The sequence below is a fragment of the Oryzias latipes genome, chromosome 2 (genome assembly GCF_053564925.1).
Source record: "Oryzias latipes strain Hd-rR chromosome 2, Olatipes_Hd-rR_3.1".
Classification (NCBI taxonomy): Eukaryota; Metazoa; Chordata; class Actinopteri; order Beloniformes; family Adrianichthyidae; genus Oryzias; species Oryzias latipes.
This window is the reverse complement of record NC_136238.1, coordinates 25,296,654-25,318,758: the sequence shown is the minus strand read 5'-3', so window position 1 is coordinate 25,318,758 and position 22,105 is coordinate 25,296,654. Positions and strand designations below refer to the sequence as shown.

Here is a 22,105-nt window from a genome sequence, read left to right as displayed (position 1 = left end):
TCAGTGGCGTCTCTTGTCATTCAGTTGGCGCTTGTTTCAGCTGTCGTGGCAGTCCTAATAATATCAACTTTATTATCAGTAGCCCTGCACTGGATATTTATAGGCGATGGGTGCCCTTCCTTTTGCGAGTTATTGATGATTTCTCGGTGGCCAAATTTCCTCTGTATCCCTGGTCTTTTGAATCTCTGTGGCAAAAACTTTATTTTCGAAATCTGGGTTTCCACATTGTCTATAATGTATGGTCCTCCACCCGTCCGGATTTATTTTTCTTCTATGGATCTGGATGGTTCATTCATTATTGCCTCTCCCCGTTATGTCATCTCTAGCTTTTGTGCAGTGTATTATTTATTCATTCTTTGGTTGAATATGATTTGTCAATGATTGTGCCACCTGAAATTTGCAGTGGCTTTGGTCCTATGGTCATCCGTTCGTCTTGTGTTCTTGTTCTGGGTAGCTCGATCCTGGGCCACATGTTCCAGTTCTGGATTTTCATGTTTTGCGTCTGATCTTTCCCTCTCTAAGCTTGGAGTGGTTTTGTTATGGTAAAGACTGTTGTGTCTTCAGGCTCCCTCCACTTGTTCTTCTGAGGCTGCGCCTTCTGGTTTTTGGGGGAAAAACTTACGAAGAGTGGTTTGCGTATGTCTGGCTGCCTGAATTCACAGCTCTAATGGTTTGTAAGGGATCGTGTGGTTAGATTAGATTTGCTTTATTGTTTTTTTTTTTTTTGTGCATAGTACAATATATGAGAGAGAATTCAGCCATGGGGATTATATTGAGGCTGTTTCAATGTGAGATGATAATCTTATGTGTCATCGGTTGACTGGGTAGTGTTTAATAACGCCATGAGCAATTTTAACCCTGAACGGAGAAATTATCCCTTACACTCTCTCAAGCTTTTTTCAAGAGTTAAATCATGTGTCCATTAGCCAGTCTTCTATCTGCCCTGCTTAAGCAGATGACACTCGGCTAGAGGCATCTCCTTTAGAGGCTTGTTATTCTTCGCCTCTAAATGTTAAGGTTCAGTCTAGCTAAAATGCTTGAAAACCTACGATCCCTCGTGGATCTGAAGTTCTTCTTTTGCAGTATCCAGACGCCCTTGACTAATTAAAACTTCAATAGTCTGTGCTTTGTTGTCCTCGATGACCTTCTGAAGACGTCTGCTCGTCCTGAGGTCTTCCGTCAGACCTTTACACCCTGCACTCCCTGAGAATTGGCGCCGCAACGACTGCTGCTCTTCATGTGCCATCATCTCCGCTAAAAGCAATGGGAAGGTGGTCCTCCTCCGCTTTTCAGAGATATGTTAGATTAAATTCTGATGTAATATTAGCGGCTCAAAGAAAAATAAGTCTGGTTTGAATGATGAATATGTAATGTCAGGTGGAAGCTGCAAATGATGAGTATCAACTGCATTGGTGTTAAAATTGAATCAGGTTGTGTAATCTTGTTGGCTCCCCTTCATTCTTCCCTCTCTCTTCAGATAGTATGTTCCCCTGGTGAACGGGAGCGGCCCAACGGTCAATGGTGCCGGGTAAATACATAGCAGGTCCACTAGATAGAATCTTCCCTTCATAGAGTGGTTCTCGAACGGGAGCGGCCCAACAGTCAATGGTGCCGGGGTAAACACATAGCAGATACACTAGATAGAATCTTCCCTTCGTAGAGTGGTTCTCGAACGGGAGCGGCCCAACGGTAAATGATGCCGGGGTAAACACATAGCAGATACACTAGATAGAATCTTCCCTTCATAGAGTGGTTCTCGAACGGGAGCGGCCCAACGGTAAATGATGCCGGGGTAAACACATAGCAGATACACTAGATAGCATGTTCCCTTCGTAGAGTGGTTCTCGAACGGGAGCGGCCCAACGGTAAATGATGCCGGGGTAAACACATAGCAGATACACTAGATAGAATCATCCCTTCATAGAGTGGTTCTCGAACGGGCCAACGGTCAATGGTGCCGGGTAAACACATAGCAGTCATACTGGAAAATGAAATGAAGTGAAAATGGAATGCCGCCGAAAACACACCTCATCTTATTTACACACTGATTATACATTCACATTTTCTTCTTCTGGATGATCTTGGTGTTGGGGGTTTTGTTACCCGAAAGTCTAAGGAAAACAGAATTATCTCAAGGAATTGAACGGAGCCTTATGCCAAAACGAAGTTGTGAATCAAATTGTGAAGGCCAACCTAAAGATGTTGTAAAAACCTAAAGCTGTTGTGAAATAAATATTCTTCTGCAAGAGTTGTCTGACTGAAATATCTGTTACTGGAAGCTGAACAGCACATTATTAAACATGAACATGTTCAATCAGTGATTCAGAGACTCATTCAACTTTACTGGACAAAGATCAACAGGAAAAGGCTGACAGCTCCAACTAGGAACTCTGAAAATGGGAAGTTTCTAAAGATGTGTGAAGATATGGCAGCATCCAGGCTAAATCTAAACGTAAATTAGAAGAAGAAATGATCTCTGACATCACTGAACTCTCTAGTTTCACTTTCATTAGCAGGTTTTACTGACATGGACTCTGATCTACAAACATAATTTTTCTCCTCAGTGCTACTAGATTTGGAATAATGCAGATATTCTACACAAAAACCAGAGTAGTATTCTAGAAAAGGTGTTTCTCTAGTGACACAACTGATGGATCCACAAGGTAACCTGATGTCTTCCGTTGAGTTTCTGTCCACCTATAGTCTGCATGTCTCACCTGCAGAGTTTGCATTGGTTACTGGAGCATCCCAATGGTGTTAGACTTCTGTGGAGCAGTTCTCCTTCAAATCCTCCATGTTCTCCTCCAAAGGAACAGAATTGTGGTCGAAAAAGATGTTTTTCAGCTGCAGGAAGAACCAAACTATCCGTTCTCTGTTTCTGAATGAGACAGCAACAAAAGCCCACGTTATCTCTGACTGGAACAGGTTTGATGGAGAATTCAGTGGGAAAAGGTTTGGTCCCTGTCCCAAAACTATTTAATCACCAAGAAAATTAAAGACATTTCTTTCAGAATTCTTCATAAATTTTTTACACTGAAACACTTTTTTTCCAGATTTAAACAGATCTGGACATAAACTGCTCTTTTACTCCAACATTTTGGAAAGATTTGACTCATTTTACAACAACCATCTATGTGACCATGAATTATTCTATGAACATATTATTTATGTTCCCTGTGTTTTAAAATGTTGGAGTAAAAGAGCAAAACCAAAAAGATGAGGCACAGTTTTCTGTTCAAGAACGACAAAACGAACAGTTTATGTTTTGTGTAGAATATCTGCATTATTCCAAATCTAGTAGCTCTGAGGAGAAAAATGATGTTTGTAGATCAGAGTCCATGTCAGTAAAACCTGCTAACTTACGTTACTTAAGGGGTAAGTACCAAGTAATATTCAAGTGAACATACCCAGTATTTAATAATGAAAGTACCATGTAGTTAAGTGGAAATAGGGCTGACTTTCTTTTACAGTACAGTTACATGGTAAATACCATGAAACATGCAGCGAGTGCAGACTTAAAGGTCAAGGTACTTTATTTGTACTTACCTTGTTCTTACATGTGGTAAGTACCATAAAAGACACCTTTGCACAACATGTAAATACCCAGTAAGAATATTATGAATACCCAGTATGTACCACATAGGTATGAACCAAATAGTACCATATAAATTCATGGTAAGTACAGAGTAGACACAAAAATGTACCATGTAAGTACCCAGTAAAGTCCTATAGAAAGTACCATGTAAAAACACTTTAAGTACCCAGTAAATTCCATAAAAAAATACCATGTAAGTACCCTGAAAGTACCCAGTAGTTACACAATAAGTACCATGTAAATACCACTTAAGTACACTGTAAGTACTGTACTGTCAAAGAAAGCGTTACCCAATATTGTTCTAAATTTGCGGGTAGAAATGGCTTTAAGCAGGTATCCATAATTTTCTGGTTTTAAGGTCAGTTCAGGTTTTGTTCTCATGAACATATAGTAGTGGTGTAAGTTAGGATTGGTGGCTGTTGGAGTTCTGCTAATCTTCTATGAATTGGAGCTCCATGAACGCACCATGCCGCATGTGGGAGGAGCCACCATCTAATGTTTTTAGCCTGATAGCCACATATAACTGTGTCTGTGCTTATGTCATTTACAATGCATGGTAGACACGGAGAATGTTGAGAGAGCAGGTTTCTTTATTTTGAAGAGTACTACACGAGTCGATCTCCAGGAATCAGCCAATAAGAGTTTAGATCCCGCCTACTTTCACTGATTGACAGATAGAAAAATTCTGCTGGAAAAGCTCTTCATGAAATAAATAAATCATTATGAAAAACAGCAACATGAAATAAAAACAGAGATACTTTGGAAAATATTGATTTGGAAATCCGAGCTTCTGAAGAAAGACATAGAATTATAATAATATTCAACATGATTAAAATGAATATTTTAAAATGCTGTTTTAAAATAACAAACAGGTTTTTAAATCAAAATGAAATGTATTTGATAATATAATGGCTCATTTAAAGTCAGTGTGCAGGTTTTTCACTATTTCATGATCTTTGTATATATTTATGAGAGATTTAATGGTTGATCGTGTGATTGCAAAAGGTCATATGTATTGAATTATTTATGAACAGTTTGGGACTCCATATATTAGTGATTGAGTCTGTTTTATTTTGTTAAATTGTACAAGAAAAAAATAGGGGGGGGTGATGTAATTTAGTTTTTTCTTTTGTCTGATTCTATTTATTGGTTCATTTGTAAGGCCTTCTATTTAGCCAATTGTGATACGTTCCTGATCAATAGAGAGCGGGAACAGGTGAGGTAGAAAGGAGAGATGGACAGGAAGTTGCAGACAGGGCACATGGTGACTTTTCCCTCCAGAGAGACGGATTCCAGTGTGTTTGTAAGGACAGAAGGTCACATTTGGATCAGAAAATGAGCTGGGATTGGTGAGTGGAGGAACTGTTTTCTGGATGGGAAAGGACGGAGCGGGAGTCGGAGTGGAGGCTGTGGAGCTAAGGTGCATCACGCTGGTCACATGGAAGCAGAGTCGTCGTCTTTCTGTTCTCTCTGGATCTGACTGGATTATTGCAACAAACTCCACGTTTTCCAAGAGCAACAACAGGCCTGCAATGCTTTTTCTTGGCTTGAAGGTGCCGGGACTAAACTGGACTGTGTGTGTGAGCGCGTGCATGAGAAAAGCTCTGAAACGGTTTCAATGTTCTACGGTTTGGACTTCTGTGCTTTACTTTGTTACTTTGATGGAGACATTGATTTGTCATTTGGATGGAAACCAGTGTTTTCTTTAGTTTAGAGACTAAAAGGAGACATTTATGTTTTAGGAGAACTGCTGTCATTTATTTGATACATTTTCACTAAATTGGAGGGTTTCATTGTTTAGGTTGGGTAATTGTTCACACTTTTGTTACAAAAAAAAACATTTAAATGTATTTTTTAAAGTAATCATCCATGTTTTTATCTTCTGAGCTCATTGGATTAATAAATGATCATCACTAAATGCTCATATCAATTAGATTTTCACTTTGTGAAATCAATGACATCATATTCATCGCTTAAATAAAAAGTAGTGATCATGGTGTTAGAATTACTTCTAAAATCCAGGACACTAGATATTCCTGCACTAAAGCAGATTAAATTCTATTTATCATATTATAGGAGTTTATGTTCATAATGACAGACTCAGTTTTATTGTTTTATGGACTTTATTTTATTGACAGCAGGTCAGTTTGTGCTATTTGTGTAGTGATGAGAGGATCTTTAGTTTTTGCAGACAGACTTGGAATATGAATCAGCAACAGAATAAATGTGGAACATCTGCCAAGTGGATCACATCTCTGTCTCCTACTCCCTGTGTCCTGACCGACCCCTCCATCTTGTTTGATGTTAAACTCCTCCCCCAAATCAGTGACACAGTCCTCCATCCTCACAGTCCTCCCTAACAAGAAGTTAAGGAGTAGGGCGGTATTTGGACACAGCCTGTGTCTCTTTGTTTAGTTCTTGGAATCTGACATTTTTGAAATGGAAGCTTTAAATCTATTGGATTGTAAATATTTAGTCATGAATACTTTATGATGATCAATGACATTTCAATTCCTCGTCTGTTTTAACTTCATTTCAAGTCATTTCTAATCTATAGCATGTTCCTTCCTGATCATGTTTTTGGGTCCAAATCCAAAAGAAATGAGCAAACAGTGTAAATGTCATCTGTCAGTCTGTCATCAGGGCGGGTCCCACCTGACTGAATGGACCAAGTTCCTGGACCTCTAGCTGCATCACTGCTCCTGAACACACTTTTCTGTCTCATTGCAGGTTGTGGAGATGCAGTTTGTCAAAGATCAGCTGTGAAGTTCTGGTCTCAGCTCTGAAGAAAAACCTGTCTAATCTGACAGAACTGGACCTGAGCCTGAACCATACCCTGCAGGATTCAGGAGTTCTTCATCTGTGTGGTTTTCTGGAGAGTCCAGACTGCAGACTGCAGACTCTGAGGTCAGTAAAGAAGCTGAACTCCCTGAAAGATGAGAAGAACGTATCAGGTGAAGAAATTTCTGATGTTTCACTGGAAGATTTTCTGTCCACAGCCGTGTTTGAAACAAACTGATGATTGGTTCAGATTTTCTTCATCAATTGAATTGATTGTTCTGATGATTGATAGAAGCTGATCTGTTTCTATCAGGATCTTGTAAATCAGGATCTCCAACCTATTTTAGAACACAGATCCATTTCATGTCAGAAATGGATGTTGAACGTTCAAGTTGGCGTCCAAATTAGTTTCAGCTTCCAGTTTTCAGAAAACCATTCAAAGGATTCTACATCAAATCTATTTGAAGGAAATAGTTTGAAAAGATCTTTAAATATTGAATCTAGAACAGACACTTCCTTTGAATGTCATTAGTACAACAAAAACACACAAAGTGTTCTTTAGTCAGTGTTCACTTCATTCACTGAAAACCAGAAATGACTGCAGATTCATTTACAACTAGAAATGTTCAACTCCAAAGTTTTACATGAAAGAACAATTGTCTGTGAAGAGCATCCAGAATGGAAGTGAAAGAAAACTTTCATGGTCATCACTAGCTTTCTGCTTTTTTGCTGAACTGCAGGTACAAATCGATGGCTGCCCCCACATTCAAGCACTCATCCACTTCCTCAAACACACAAGCCTCCTGATCTGTTCAGAGGAGAGAGAAGCTCTCTTTTTCTGAACCACATGTCCAGAGAGGGACAACCATCTTTCATAAGGCACTGATGGTGCTGCTGTCTCCAGGTACTTGTGTGCAAGGCGGCCCGTTGATGTTTGACCCCCACTTAAGGGGCCAGTCCTCCAAGCTGATTGTGGGCTCTGCCTTGTAGAAATAAAAGGAAATAGTTCTATATTAATAGAAATCAGAACCCCATACGGGCCTCCATATGGAACCATCTGTCTGTGTTCAGAATCCACTGTTGTCTTCAGCATGGTAAGGGCTAGCTTCACAATAACTTGCAGCATCATCAGCTAGTTTGGATTGACGCAGTAAGAGTTCATGTTGGATTACTGTGTCAAATGTTCTCCACTTCATTTGATCTGTCAGAGAGAAATGTGGTTTTGATTCTCACCACTAAGGGGCGCTAGTCGTACAGCAGAGATGCAGATGATGTCATCACGCTGAGCACGTCCAGAAATAGGATTTTCCCTTTTTCCCTCTAGTTTGGTGTTCTGAGTGGTTCTGTGGACTTCTGAATGAACTATTTAGTTAAATAAATGTTCTAGAGCGGCTAAAGATGATCATCACCTCCGTCACATTTTCCTCTGAGTTCCAGGGAAGCTGCACAGCTCAACAGTTCAGCAAGGCAGCTGAAGCAATGTATCATGGGATCTGTAGTTACTAGTGTTACCAGCGCTCACTTTGTCACTTTGTTAATAACAATAATATAAAACGATCAGACATACCAAATCAGGCTGGAAGATACGACCAAAACATAAACCAGGAAGAACAAAAACAGCCTAAAAACATGATAATGGATTGGATTCTATTCACGATGTCAGTAGCCGCGGTTTCAAAATATCTTGATGGGATCAATGGTTGGGTTTAAATTCAACCGTGTACATGGGCCCAGAAAAACTTTTTTCGATTAGAACGTTCACATTGTCACACTTTTGGTCAGAATAAATCATTTGGGCATGCGCAGTAGTGTTGAAAATACCGGAAAAGGATACTTAGTTGCCATATACATTTATGCAGCAGCTCAGTAATCTACGAGACGATCTTCTAATCATGCTTTTATTAATGTTAAGAATATTATGAAGCACCTGTTCGCTCATCATTTTATTTTTAATCTGTGTGGTCAGTGCTTTTTTGCGGAAGAACGGAGCTGGAAGAAGCCAGGAGGCTAATACGCGCTAACAATATTAGCCTTGTTTAGAATCACAAATCCATGTGATTGTTTGAACAGTTTCTAAGGACTGAGGGACATTTCTGAATCCAAAGCCGCTGTGTGAGCCTGAAGTCTGAGCTCTGACACACGGTTCTCCTGAGTCCGGCAGCCGCATACCCAGAGCGGCGGGACGGATCGCAGTCTGAATTTTCCCACGCATTAACAACAAAACACACACGTAACAAAGCATCCTCCCTCCCCTCAAACACAAGTTAATTATCCGGCTGCTCTGCTCAGAGACACAGTTCGCTCCTTCCACCAGCACCCGGACCAGGACCACGCAGGGTCCAGACGTCACAAAGCACTCCTCCCTCGTGAGGGGTGTAAGACAGGGAAGAGGTGAAGACCCAGTGGGGCGAGAGCGGAGCAGCTCTTCGCACCGGGTGGGCCTCCGCAGAGCAGCTGGTCGGTTCTGTTTGAGCTCCAAAGCATCTCTGGAGCGAAACATCGTCTATCCATGACATTAAACCAGAGCAGCAGTGAAACACGATCGGAATGAACAACGATGGGATCAACAATCGGCATAACCACCTATCTCAATCGGAAAGAAATTTAGATCCAAACGAGTCTGATCAGGTCAGAATATTCTGAACGGCGTGTTTACAGGACGCATTTTCTTCAGATCAGGCGTTCTTTCAGATTACTGTTGTCCATGTAATCGCAGCTACTGACAGTAAAGATGCAGTGCTCTCATGGGGGGTGGGGGTCTGGGAGGAGAAAAAGGAACTTTGGGAGCAGCAGAACCAGCTGTAACCAGGGATGGGTACTAGAGGGCTGCATTGGGATTGGGTCCCGCGGGTCCCAACCCAAATCTCGCGGGATTGGGTGGTTTCAATTGTGCTACGGGCGGGAGCGGGCGGCGAAAAAAAAACCCGCGGGATCAGTGCTGCCATGAATATCTCATGAATATATAATAGTGGACTACGTTAGTGTTTTCTCCTGTCGGAATCTTATGTACTGAAGCTCCGTGAAGGCACCAGGTAGAGACGCCCAATGGCCTCTGTCATCTAACCTGTTGTTGTTGGTATGCAACGCCCCGCCCCGCCTCTTAGTGTGTTCTTTAAAGCCCGATACCGCGGTCCCGTGTAGCGAAGCTACCGGCTAGAGGTTCTGGTCTGATCGCTACATGGAGAGATGTGTGCATCAATGCATGATAGACACGAAGAATGTGGAGAGATCAGGTTTATAATTTTGAAGAGTTCTACTTGGTAATCATGTTTCCATGTTTGGGTTTATAAAATCATTCCAGCGAAAGTCTGCTTCAACTCCCGCAGTAAAAGCTGCGTCTGAATCTGACGCCGTGTGTTTCCATCTCTGTGAAATAGTTTGAAGCCAAAGCCCCTCCCCCGCCTCTATACCTGCTTTTCCTCTCTACCTGTTAAACTGTTCATATACTCTGCAGCTGACAGTTGTTTTTCCCCGCGCACCCAGGTTATTCTACACAGAGAGCACAAAATACGGTCATCATAGGTTAACATGATAGTCAGGGCGCTCTAGCGCAGCACACGGATGAAAGAGCTGTCAATCTATCTGGCAACACTGCGCGGATAAGGATGGAGCAGGTCACCTGGCAGGGACATGATGTCAATGGATGAAGCAGAAAAGAACCTCAAACGAGGTTCATCGTGAGACACGCATGGTTCTCAGATCTGCTAATCAGCAAAACTGGAAAAGGCTGAAGTTAAAAGTATTTTTCTGTCAGGAAAAAATTAATTCATAGATTTTCAGCTCCGTTGAACCATCAATGTTTTTTTAATCCATAAATCCAAATGACTTTGACCTGCATCTTTACCAGCTGGTTCAGCGCGCTTCAGGCCGTCTGTCTGCGCGCGGACACACGCACACTTTTAACCGAACAGGATTTGTAAAAATATATTAAATAATTAAGTTGCAAATTTCACAAAAGAGGAATGCATGAAAAGATGAGACTGGAGGAAGGACACGAATCTCTGTAATCTCATCAATACAAAATACGGGTTTTTTCCTGCGGGACGGGAGACGATACAAAATCAATGCATCTCTATTACTGTGCGGGAGAAATTCTCTGAGATTTGCGGGCGGGAGTGGACATACATAATGCGGGAGCGGGCGGGATTGGTCAGAAATTCAGCGGGCGCGGGCGGGATGAAGAAAATAGTCCCGCACAGGAAATACGTAGTCAGCGTGTAAACCTAGTTCCGGTTTGTGCTTCGCTGGCGGAGGAATGGCAGAGCCTCGAGTGTTTTCAAAGAGCCTGAGTTGTGTTGCGAAGTTATCAGCACCGATGTAGTGAAGAGTGTGAAGATGCATTCGTCCACTAAAGGAAACAAATTGGACAAGGGATATAAATTCGTCCACGAAGAGTTTATCCACCATTACCAAGGTAAGCTTCAGCTAGCTTTAGCCGTAGCCGCATCACCGGTAACTGTCTACGTCAACTGTAAATCCTGGTGTTATTAATTTGTAATATAAGATATAACACATCGCAGTGAATATGTTGTGTGTATGTTTAAGTGAAAAGGCATGAGATTAACATAACACCCAAAAATTTGGCGAAGCTGTAAATAAGAAATGTTAAGGTGCCCGAATGCGTCTTCATTCTTTTTGCTGCGGTTGCGGCACTTTCTTCACTTACTATTAGTATTATTTTTCTCAAACTAGGGTGACCAGATGTCCTCTTTTCCTGGACATGTCCTCTTTTTTGATACTTTTATAATAAAATAACATTGAACATAGATGAAATGTAATCATATTTGCTTTATGTATGCAGCTCTGAACACCAATTACTCTAAATGAAATATATCTCACAAACTCACTTCACTCCTCTTTTTTACAAACTCAAATCTGGTCACCCTACTGAAAGTAGTTTCGTGTTACATTGATGTAGCAACATAAGTATGTCTTAATTGTAACCTATTTAATTTATTGTGTCTAGTTATCACTGGATGCTGAAAGTGCCAACCTGAAAGCTTATTCCTGCAGTTGTGCGGCTGATAAAGGATTCTGCAATCACATAGTTGCCATCTTGTTCCAGACCGCACATTATTCACAGCTGGGTCAGCAGGCTGTTTCACCCCCCCTGGCCTGCACGAGTGGCTTGATTGCACAGACCAAGAACACAGGTGGGTTTGTGATCATATTGTCATTATGATTTAAGAACGGATGTGTATCCATAACAACTCTAAATTATTATAAAAACACCCCCAGTAGTGACTACAGACTGTAATTGCTTTCTGCCTTTTACTTATAAGGGAATCCATCCTGAACCGGTTAGTGAGCTGGTGGTGCAAAAGCCCAAAACAGTTGGCAGGGATGGTCAGAGGTCCACACTGTACAAGGCATATACAGGTGATTCATTTAACTTTTTGTTGCTTTGTGACAGCAAGTTAAGTTGTTTTTTCTAATCTTATGACTAACCAAATTATGGTTACAGCAGATATAATGAATTAAATTTAAATGTAGTTATGCACTTATGTCTAACTTTTTTGTGTGACCAATAATCTTGTGTTTCTCTTGTGTAGGACCACAGCCAGATCCATATATGATGGCATCTGGAAGCAGATTATGCCAGGTGCAGCCCCAACCTCTCATGGCTGTGTTGGATGGGTTTCTGAGATGGAATGAAAGAGAACTTGGATATATATTATTATGGCAAATGCATGAATGCATACCTTACACTTATGCATTACACTTATTACACTTATCTTGTCTTTAACAATCAGTTCAGCCTTCTGTCTTACTGTTGATCTGTAATGTTGTTTTTTATTGTAAATGTTTGATGTTATTTGTGTTGTGATTAATCAGTTGTTACGCATACCAAAAAATTAAATGAGGCACAATTTTGACCAAAATTGTTTTATTTGTTCATCTAATTTTTGTGTGAAGTCAAAGTCACATTTCAACAGAAAAATATTACGAATACAACAATTATATTTAATTAGATTTTAAGAATATGTGGGAACACTAAATTTTTCCATTCTATTTGCACATTATACATTATTTACATACCAAACATTAATTCACTCTTCAACACAAAAAAGTCCTTGATAATTTGCCCAAACACGGCAGTTAAGCCAGATCTGACTCACACTGCCCATCAGTGTGAGCGGCACGAGAGAGTCCCTGATGTGAAAGGACTTTATCCTACCGATCACTCTTTCCACCATAATTCTGAGGCGGGGCATGACTGCGTTTGTTCCGTTTCCTCCTTGCTGATGGAGCTGAACGCTTAAAAGGTGGAGTGATGAGCTTAGATCCAATGTCAGTAAGTAAGTCATGGATGTAATCCAAAGCCTCATCCAGAGCACCTGTGAAGATAAAGAAATTAAAAATCAGTATTAAAACATTTGCTACCTTTCACCACAACACAGTAATCATGATTTGAAAAGTATGTTAAGTATTTAATTACAAAAACGTTTCATTTATTTTTGTTAAGGAAAATACAAAATGACAAAATACTCTAAATTAATGAAATACATGTAATTAAAATAGGGAAAAGTATTTCCAAGGGAAAAGGCTCGGGACAACACCACTCTTTGGGCGACGAACAACGCAGCCGCAGCACAATCCGGAGCGAAAATACCGGCAGCAGAGGGTGCCACCTGTGTTTACATTAAACTATGCCCTTCCTCTCTTCGGATCGCCTATATCATTTGGGTTTGAGGTTTGGATCCACAGGAAAATAATGAAATGAAAAGTAGGGCTGTTTTTGGTTGGAAGACGAACAGCCTGGAACACAACAGAAACTGCAACTCTTCCACTCTGCCATTCTTCATATGTGCCGCTATGCTAACAGGAAGTTGTTTTACACGTCATTGACGTATTTCCGGTCAAAAAATGCGGAAGTGTGAAAAAGGTCTATTTTCTGGGTACCGCGCCCCGGTATTGAAGGAGCCCCGGGGCAACATTCTTCAAGATCGGAGTATCGTTGAGTTCTGACTTCAACGGCTCTGCTATCTGTTCTGGAGAATTTTTTTGTGTCCCACAAATTATAAACGTTATCTGCCATATTTAACTCACCAAGTCAGTCAATTGTCAGTTAATAATTGATGATATCAATTTCACTATTCTCGCTGAAGAGGAGAGGTCCGTCTGGCTATTTGTGTGAACGGGGGGGAGGGGGGGTTGTTGTTCAGACAGCACGCGGTGCGTAAAATTAATGAAATCTGTGCCAGAGCGCCCCGACTATCCTGTTGTGTCAACCTGCTGCTATGATGACCGTATTTAGCGCTCTCTGTGAAGAACACTGGAGGAGAGCTGGAAAAAACGACTCTCAGCTGCAGAGGATGTGAACAGGTGAACAGTAGAGAGGAAAAGCAGGTAAAGAGGCGGGGGAGGGGCTTTGGCTTCAAACTGTCAGAGAGATGGAAACACGGATGTCAGATTCAGTTGCAGCTTTCCCTGCAGGAGTTGAAGCAGAGACTTTCTCTGGGAAGATCTTATGAATTCAAACATTTAATAATTTATTTTATATTTCCATCATGACAGCAATATGTCAAAACATTGCTGTTTTTTTCTTCAAATAACTTATTTTTTCATGTATTTTACTTTTCTAGTTGGAAAAATAAAGTAAAATGTTTTGTTAAAAAAACATTGTTGCATAATGAGGAAATAAACACTTTGTGTTAGGACTGCACAATATTCCGCAAATGTATCATTATCTCAAAATCCAGCTCTGCAATACGCAGATCGCAAAAGACTGCGAAAATCGCAATAAATCGTAAACCTTAAATGTTCTAAAGAAGCATTTAACGAATAAAATAAATCCCTTTATGCATTTGACCAATCGGATGGAGGCCTATTGTGTTGGATGTTTGTCACCTATGTCAACGAGGGTCATTTGGAGTAAAATGTTTAAACTGTTGAAATTAAATGGGAATGATGTTTTTGGTTATATTGCTGTTCGTTTATAGACCACAAATTACCGCAAATCTGCAGACTCTGAGGTCAGACTCCATATTTCAGTTGTGTTCAGATCAATATGATGACAAAGTTGTGGTGACCCACAGTGAGCAGAAATGTCCAGATTCTGATCTGCAGCAGCATCTTCCTGCAGCTGCTTGTTCTCTTCAAAGATCTGCAGAAGAACTTCTTCTTTTCTTCCTGCAGCTGCTTGTTTCAAAGCTGTCTGCTGACATTTGTGCTCCACAAAGTTCTGCTTGCAGCCATCAGCTCTTCTTTGAGTCTTTGCTCCAACAGACTCCTTTAAAGCGCGTGCAGAAGAAGCAGCCGTGCACGCTCACATGCACTCTGAGTCCTGCTGCTGTGTTTCAGCAGATGCAGCTGAGAGTCCAGCGGCTGATGTTTGTGAGCAGACAGTGACAGAGTCATGCTGCAGCTGGATGCTGCTCTGACAGACACATCCTCCACAAACATCCTCACCTTTTCATCCACAAACATCATCACATCATCCATCAAAGCTCCCAGCAGCTTCTGACTCTTCATTCAGAGCTGAAGTCATGGATCAGGGACCAATGTCCAACATTTGCTGCTGACTCTTCCTCATCACTTCCTTCTTCTCTCTGCTTTGATCTGTTGGAGCTGAAAGTCTCTGCTTGAAGGGCTGCAGCAGAGAAGGACTGGAAGATCATCTCCTGAAAACTGGGAGGAAGACTTTCCAGCATCATGCTGCTGAAATTCTCCCATGATTCAGTGCTGTTTGGAGAAGAGCTGAGCAGAAAGAGGAAGTGGACTTTTTCTGCTGTTGCTGCAGAAACATCAGTTGGTTTGGATGCAGCCACAGGCTGATGTTTGACTTTCACACATCTGGACTTCTTTCCTGAAGCAGCTGCATGTTGTCCTGAATGTTCCTGAATGTTCTTCTTCTCTGCTTCTGCTGGACTCTTCTGATCTGCTGCTGTTGCTTCACATCTTTGGACTTTTTCTAAACTTTCTGATCTTCTTCAGCTCTGAACTCTTTAGAAGAAGTGAAGGATGAAAAACATGAACTTTGTCTTTAAACTCAACTCTTTGTTCTGGATTCAGGTTAATTAAGTGCAGTTTGTCAAAGACCAGCTGTGCTGCTCTGGTCTCAGCTCTGGAGAAAAACCCGTCCCACCTGACAAAACTGGACCTGAAGAACAACAACCTTCAGTTTTCAGATGTTCAGCAGCTCCAGGATCTGGTGGAGAGTCCAAACTCCAAACTGCAGACTCTGAGGTCAGTAGAGGGTTGGAGTCAGTCCAGCTGCTTCCAGATGTTTGGTCCTAAAGTTAGTCTGAGAGCAAAGATGCAGAGTTTCCTGTGAAGCTGCAGCTTCTCAGTGAAGCTCTGAGGAGAATGATGACAGGCTTCAGGACAACAGTCAGCCAATCAGAGCAGCAGAAGCTCCAACAGGTGAAGATGACAGGAAGCTGCTGCTCTGAACAGGACTGAAGCTCCTGCTGCTCTTTCTGCTGCTGTGCTGCATCACTGACTGACAGACCAGGATCAGGAGACACTCCTTCATCTCTGTCTCTCAACTTTCTCTCTGCAGATGGATGTGGGACTGATGTTCCTCCTGGAGGAGCAGAGAGGAGCAGCAGCAGCAGCTGGTCTGCAGAGATGTTGTGACTGGACGGTGTTCCTGGGAGGTGGAGAGCAGAGTGATGGAGGAATCAGAGGAAGTGGAGATGAGTGTCAGAGCTGCAGCAGGAACTGATCTGAGATCAGCTCCACTGTCTCTCTCAGCATCAAGTGGACAGTTATTGTGCTGCAGCTCCCCCGGTGGACTGATGGAGAACTGCATTTCCTCTTCTCATTCTAACTTGGAGTGTTGATCTGAAACATGGGTTGGATTCAGATGTTCAGCAGCTCCAGGATCTGGAGATAAACAGACCTGCAGACAAACAGATTCTTTCCTAGATCATCACTTTCTCCTTTGATCTACATTTGATGGACAGATGTGAGTTTGGGATGGACCAATCAAGGATTGAGGGAATCATTGATCAGACAGAACATTTCTGGATGACATAGATCTATGTGTGGGTCAGGGGTAAACACAGTCAGGCGTTGGATCCTGGTTCTGTCTCTGGAACAGGGACAGAACCAGAACTCTGGATCACAAGATTCTGGTTCCAGATGTTTCACACTTGATTTCTGTTCTCCAGAAACTCTCATTGACAAACAAACACAGAGTTTCATTCAGAAACCCCCAACATGGTCATGTGACCAGAATGTTCATAGTGGAGACACGGACAAACGCTGTGGTCACATGACTCACTGGTTTGGATTCAAGTCCTTTGAAGTCAGTTTTTGGAGCAGAAATCCCGTCTGATCTCAGTTAGTGAACAAAAGTCTCTCAGTTGAATCATTTTTCTATCATCTCTGTTCTGTTGATGATCAAATATTGACTCATGCAGTTTGAAAGACACAGAGTTTTGGTCTGATTGATGTTTTCCACAGTTTTCTGACTGAACTTCCTTTTTCTTTGGTGTTTTGTTGGTAAAACTCTGTTCTTTTTCATGCTGACAGCATTTTAAGCTGCAGTTTTAAAGAAGTTTCATCTAAATCCAGTAGAATCTCCTCATTTTCTAGAATGTCTAAACTAGTAGAAACTTTCTGAGCATAAAGCCTGTTTTCTCCAGAGGACATGAATGAACAGAGTGGATCTTAGTGAGGAATGACAGCCTCTGGATGCAGAGAATCACTTTAATGCAGCTGCTGCAACACCAACTGCATTGAAGCAGGAGGGAGAAGGGAGACACCTGCTGGCTGTTTGCAGAACTGCATCTTGGTGACAAAAGGCTTCAAACTGAAAGCTGTCTGTAAAATTCCTGCAGCCTGTTTGGATCTAATAAATGCTCTTTTGAATCAAATCTGTGTTTTCTATTGATTTCTGTCTTCATTCTATCTTTGACTCAAACAGACTTGAATCTTTAGCCTTCCCCCTCATCCTGTTCCAGCTGTTCTAATCTTCATGTGTTTGGTTCCTTCTCAGTAGAAATGGGTTGGAAAAGAGCTTTGGAATGTTCAGGTGGTGCTGATGTCTTTCTAGATGGGGGTGGGCAGAACAGATGAGAGCTCCTCCCTCCTGATTCAGAGGGGAACAGTGGGCAGCAGCTGAAAGGAGGGAGTGGAAATGGGAAAAGTTCTCCTTTCCAAGAACAGAGGGACACGACTCCATGAACAGCAGAAGCTGAAGAGTTGGAAAACATGCCCAAAGCTGCAGCACCACCTGCAGAAAGATGCTTCCTCTTCAGGCTCCGCCCCTCCACATCAAGAAAGATCAGAGTTTCTGCTGAGCTGCTATTGGAGCTTTTAGGGGCTCAGATCTTTAGGAACATTTGCTGTCAATGAAACCAGGAAGTAAAGTGTTTTGAAAGATCAGATTGATGACATCATCAGTTGTAGAAACACTGGAAAATGGAAATCCAGTATTTCTCCTCCAATATCTGCTGCTTCCATCACCTGAGAGACTTGTTCTTCCATCCAACATCAGCACCTCTGAAAGAACCACCTACATGTGTGAGCTGGAGGCGGACCCAAATCCCAATGTTTAAGTGCCTAGGATAGCACAAAGGTGCGTTCACAACCCTCCCTCCCTCCAAGACTCTTGATGGTGACGACGATGATGGCGACGGTGATAATGGTGATGATGATGATAATGATGATGATGATGATGATGATGATGATGATGATGGTGGTGATGATGACGATTGGGATGATGATGATGATGATTCTTCCAACATCCCGTCTGTGACGACCGACAAAGTTAAGTGTGACTATGACCACCAAGCAGTGACAGATAGTGAAGTTCTGTCTTCCTCACCACACCGTCTGAAGACAGCCGTCCCACTTTGACCCGGAGACAATGGCTGGAAGGTACCATTACCTGGGGGCGGTCCAAAAGCAGCGTTCTCTCCTTCTGCTGTTTTCCAGACAGTGTTCTCCATAGATTGTAAAATAGATTTATTTCTTTTAAGCTTTTTTTCCTGAAAGTTGAAAAGTTTGAACATTTTCTACCAGAATTGATCCAAATTGTTTTGATTTGGTTTTTTTTTCTTTTCTACATTTGAACAAACCCAAAGTGGGAGGAGTCATCTTTCTGCAGTTCCTCTGAATCATGGACAGAAGTTGTAGATGTTCCACTAGAACAGTGTTTTCTTCTTCTGTGGATGTTCTAGTGTTCTGAGCACATTGGTAAAGTCTGCTGCATTTTCTGTCAGCTTCCATCTTCAGCATTTGGATCCTCAAAGTTCAGGAAGAAACCGGAATCCAAACTGCTTCCAGTTTCCATGTTTGGGATCTTCTGGACCTGTTGAAGGACACAGATTCTTTCCACATCATGAAGCTGTTCTTCTGAACCCAAACGGCCCACAGTTCTATGCTGATGATGCTCTTCTTCACCAACAGCCTCTCAGATCACAGATGCTGCAGTTTGCTTGGTTTGCTGGAAAGCAGCAGCGCTGCCACGCCCACCTGAAAGAGCCTCAGAGCTTCTCCAGCTGATGTCTTCAACACTGGGACTCCATCCCTTCTTCCATTCATCTTTCTGTCCGTTTGCTTTGAGGCCCAGATCCTCACCTGCTGCTGGCTTTGGTTCAGCAGCTGCTGACTGGAACGCTGAATCTCAGAGCGTCCGGCGCTTTGATCTTCTGCACATTCAAGTGTGGAACAGATGCAGAGAAAAGCTCCAAAGTTCTCAGAGGAGCATTGATTCAGCAGATCTTTAGTTTCTGGAGACGACTTCAATGGAAGAATGAAAACCACATGGATTCAAGCTGAAACTCTGTCAGAGTCAATAAAGTTTTTTCAAAGATGAAGTTCTTGAAGGACAAAGCTCTCCTTCACTGTCAACACACACAGATGATCAGAACAGTCCCACATGTGTGTGCATGTTCTGGGAAGTTCTCCGGTTCCTCGGTTCCTCTGATCACGGGTCCAGCAGCGTGTTTCAGGAACACGGATGATCCAGAACATGGGATCAGACTGAAGTCAGCAGCTTTCAGCTCCTTTTGGGCTTCAAGCCCAGAGAGAAGACAGAAATGTGAGGAAGGCAGAGAACATGAAGGGTTCCTGACAGGAAAGAGAAGTTGGAGCCAGAAAGACTAGAACCGGATCAGGACCAACTCTGGACAGTCCTTTTAGTGGTGGAGCACAGACAGAAGCAGCATCATGTTTGTCACAGAGACGTGAGCTTTGAGGAGCCACTCTGCAGCTTGACCCTCTCAGATGTCAGCAGCTGTTTGTGTCCTCAGATCCAGTCAGACACCAACATGTTCCTCAGAGAACAGCATGTCAGCACACACTGCACACGCTTGGATCCATGCAGACGTGTTGGAAGCCAGAGCTTCAGGCCGGCCTTCAGTGGATCTGTCCGTTCATGCTGAATGGGAGCAGAAGAACGTCTGTTTCAGCTCTGCTGCTTCAGCTCCACTCAAACTGCTGGGAACTCCAAACTCTCTCAGAGGAGAAAAACAGCAGAAAGCTTTCTGCAGCTGCTCTCACAGTGGATCTTCCTCTGTCTTCTTCAGCAGCAGATGATGAAGAGTCACTTTCTTCAGGTTCCTCTCAGTCCTGACCTTCATTCCTGATGGACCAAAGCAGACTGACAGCAGCTCTTTAGCTCCACAAAGAAAACTCTGCAGTTTCCCAAAAACCTTCTGAAGCAGAAAAACCAGGAGACTTCCTGTCTGTCTGTCTGTCTGTCAGTGTTGGAGTCTTCCTCCATCTTCAAATGATGAAGGTTTCTGCTTTGGAACATTCCAGAAAGCCTTTTGAAAGCCTCCTGATGATGCTGGAGGACAGGGAGGAGCGCAGGAGGATGCAGGAGCTCCCAGAGGAGGAGAGGCAGGAGGAGCAGAGGGAGCGGCTGCTGGAGCAGAAGCAGCTGCAGACGCACTTTTGGCTCTGGGCTTCAAACTTTGATCAGGAGGAAGAGGAGGAGCTAAAGAGGAGCAGGAATGCTGGGAGTGGGACTGGAATTCAGACTGAATCCAACATTTAGGGACAAAAATGGCGTCTTCCAGAAATAAATCAGAATCAGAGTCTTTATTGTCATTGTAGATGGTGATACAATGAAATTGCAGCAGCCTTGAAGTGATGAAGTTAAATAAAATAAAATAGAATAACTTTATTTACATCTCTAACAAAAAATGAACAATATGTACAGAAACTGTTAAATATTAAATATGTATGGACAAAATAGAATGGAATGAGTCGAGTTGCTGTGAGCGCAGCATAGTAGATATTGTGTTATTGCACAGAAGTCAAGATATTGCACACATGTGTAGTCAGAGATTTAGCATTTGTAAAAAGTCAGAGTGGGTGTAGTTGGTGGAAGTGTGTGTATTCCGTATGGTGATTTCCTGTGGAAAAAAGCTGTTCCTTAGTCTGTTTGTCCTGGTTCTGATGGACCTGTACCTCCTTCCAGAGGGCAGCAGTTCAAACAGAGAGAAAGCAGGATGGGTGGAGTCAGTGATGATGTCAGTCACTCTGATGAGGCAGCATGACTGGTAGATGTCCTTCAGTGAGGGGAGGGGGCAGCCGATGATCCTCTTCTGTCTTTACCACTCTCTGGAGGCTCTGCTGTTCTGCTTCAGTGCAGTGGGAGAACCACACTGTGATGCAGGAGGACAGGATGCTCTCAATGGTTGAGCGGTAGAAGGTTACCAGCAGCTCCTGGTTCACATTGTTCTTCCTGAGTCTTCTCAGGAAGTGCAGGCGCTGCTGGGCCTTCCTGATGGTGTTGTTAGACCCTGTGAGGTCAGCAGAGATGGTGGTGCCCAGGAGGGGGAAGCTGTGGACCCTCTCCACACAGTTTCCATCGATGTAGAGTGGGGGTGGATCTGCTCTGTTCTTCCTGAAGTCCAGGATGATCTCCTTGGTCTTGGTGGTGTTCAGGATGAGGTTGTTAGCCTGACACCACCTGGACAGTTTCAGGACTTTGTCTCTGTGGGCCGTCTCATCGTCCCCAGAGATCAGCCCCACCACAGTAGTGTCGTCTGCAAACTTCATACGGTGTTGCTGGTGTGGGCTGGTCTGCAGTCTGCTGTGTACAGCATGTCCGTCACTGAGGAGTGACGTCACCGAACACCGTCACTGCCTGGACCTCTTTCTGGGTCCTAGTGCCCTAAAGGTTACAGCTCCTGGTTACACTAGAAAAAAGTCCATTCTAGAGGCCACTCTGACATCATCATCATCAAAGACAGCGTTACCTAGCAACCATACCTAGACCATAGCAGCTATAGAGGGAAACACAACAAACCATCAACGGCGGTTAAAGCAGTCAGACGTTTGTTCTGCAGCTCAGCAAAAATCTCTGCTTTAGGTTTTGGGGAGAAAAACAAAGGAAAACACACGGAGAAGGATTCTGCAAAGGAAATCCCAAGTTCTATTGGTAAGTCAGCGTCATGGAAACATGCTTTGTTGGTTCTGAAGTGGCATGAATGCAGACTTAGATTGGTTTGTTTCCTTGGATTCTTCAGATTAAAATAAGCTGTAAATGTTGTCAGCATAAAGCAAGTTTGGACTAAACTAAAGCAGAAAGTGGCTTTGAAGATGGTCAGGAGAAATGAGGGCTTTTTTCAGGAATTCTGGGAAGAGGAGGACTTCTCCAAACAACCAGAATCTAGGAGGAGGTTTTTTCAGCATTGAGATCAGGATTTAGCATGAGCTTCAATCCCATTTTTGTTCAATCCAAATGTTTACCGTCATATTCAGGAGTTCAACTCTGAAAGCCACCATGACATCACAGACATTAAAGACCCTGTTACCTAG

The 22,105-nt window shown here is 42.7% G+C and overlaps 1 protein-coding gene across 7 annotated transcripts in view; it reads left to right on the top strand.

Annotated features, from left to right (window-relative positions):
- The window catches only part of LOC144986673 (NLR family CARD domain-containing protein 3-like), a 497,154-nt gene that overhangs the window by 45,014 nt on the left and 430,035 nt on the right, over positions 1-22,105 (top strand). Inside the window, exons 11-14 of one of the 7 annotated variants that reach the window (XR_013650529.1) lie at positions 6,326-6,502; positions 7,117-11,529; positions 11,659-11,755; positions 11,929-13,727. The exons of 5 other annotated variants lie outside the window; for them this stretch is intronic. Coding sequence is in view for 1 of the 2 variants with exons in the window: in XM_078934412.1 (XP_078790538.1) it covers positions 6,326-6,502; positions 15,392-15,565; positions 15,882-15,897 (367 nt within the window). In the remaining variant the exon portion in view is untranslated. Of the gene's footprint in view, positions 1-6,325; positions 6,503-7,116; positions 11,530-11,658; positions 11,756-11,928; positions 13,728-15,391; positions 15,566-15,881; positions 17,203-22,105 lie in introns of those variants that run through there. One more of the 7 variants, XM_078934412.1, reaches the window with a different exon arrangement.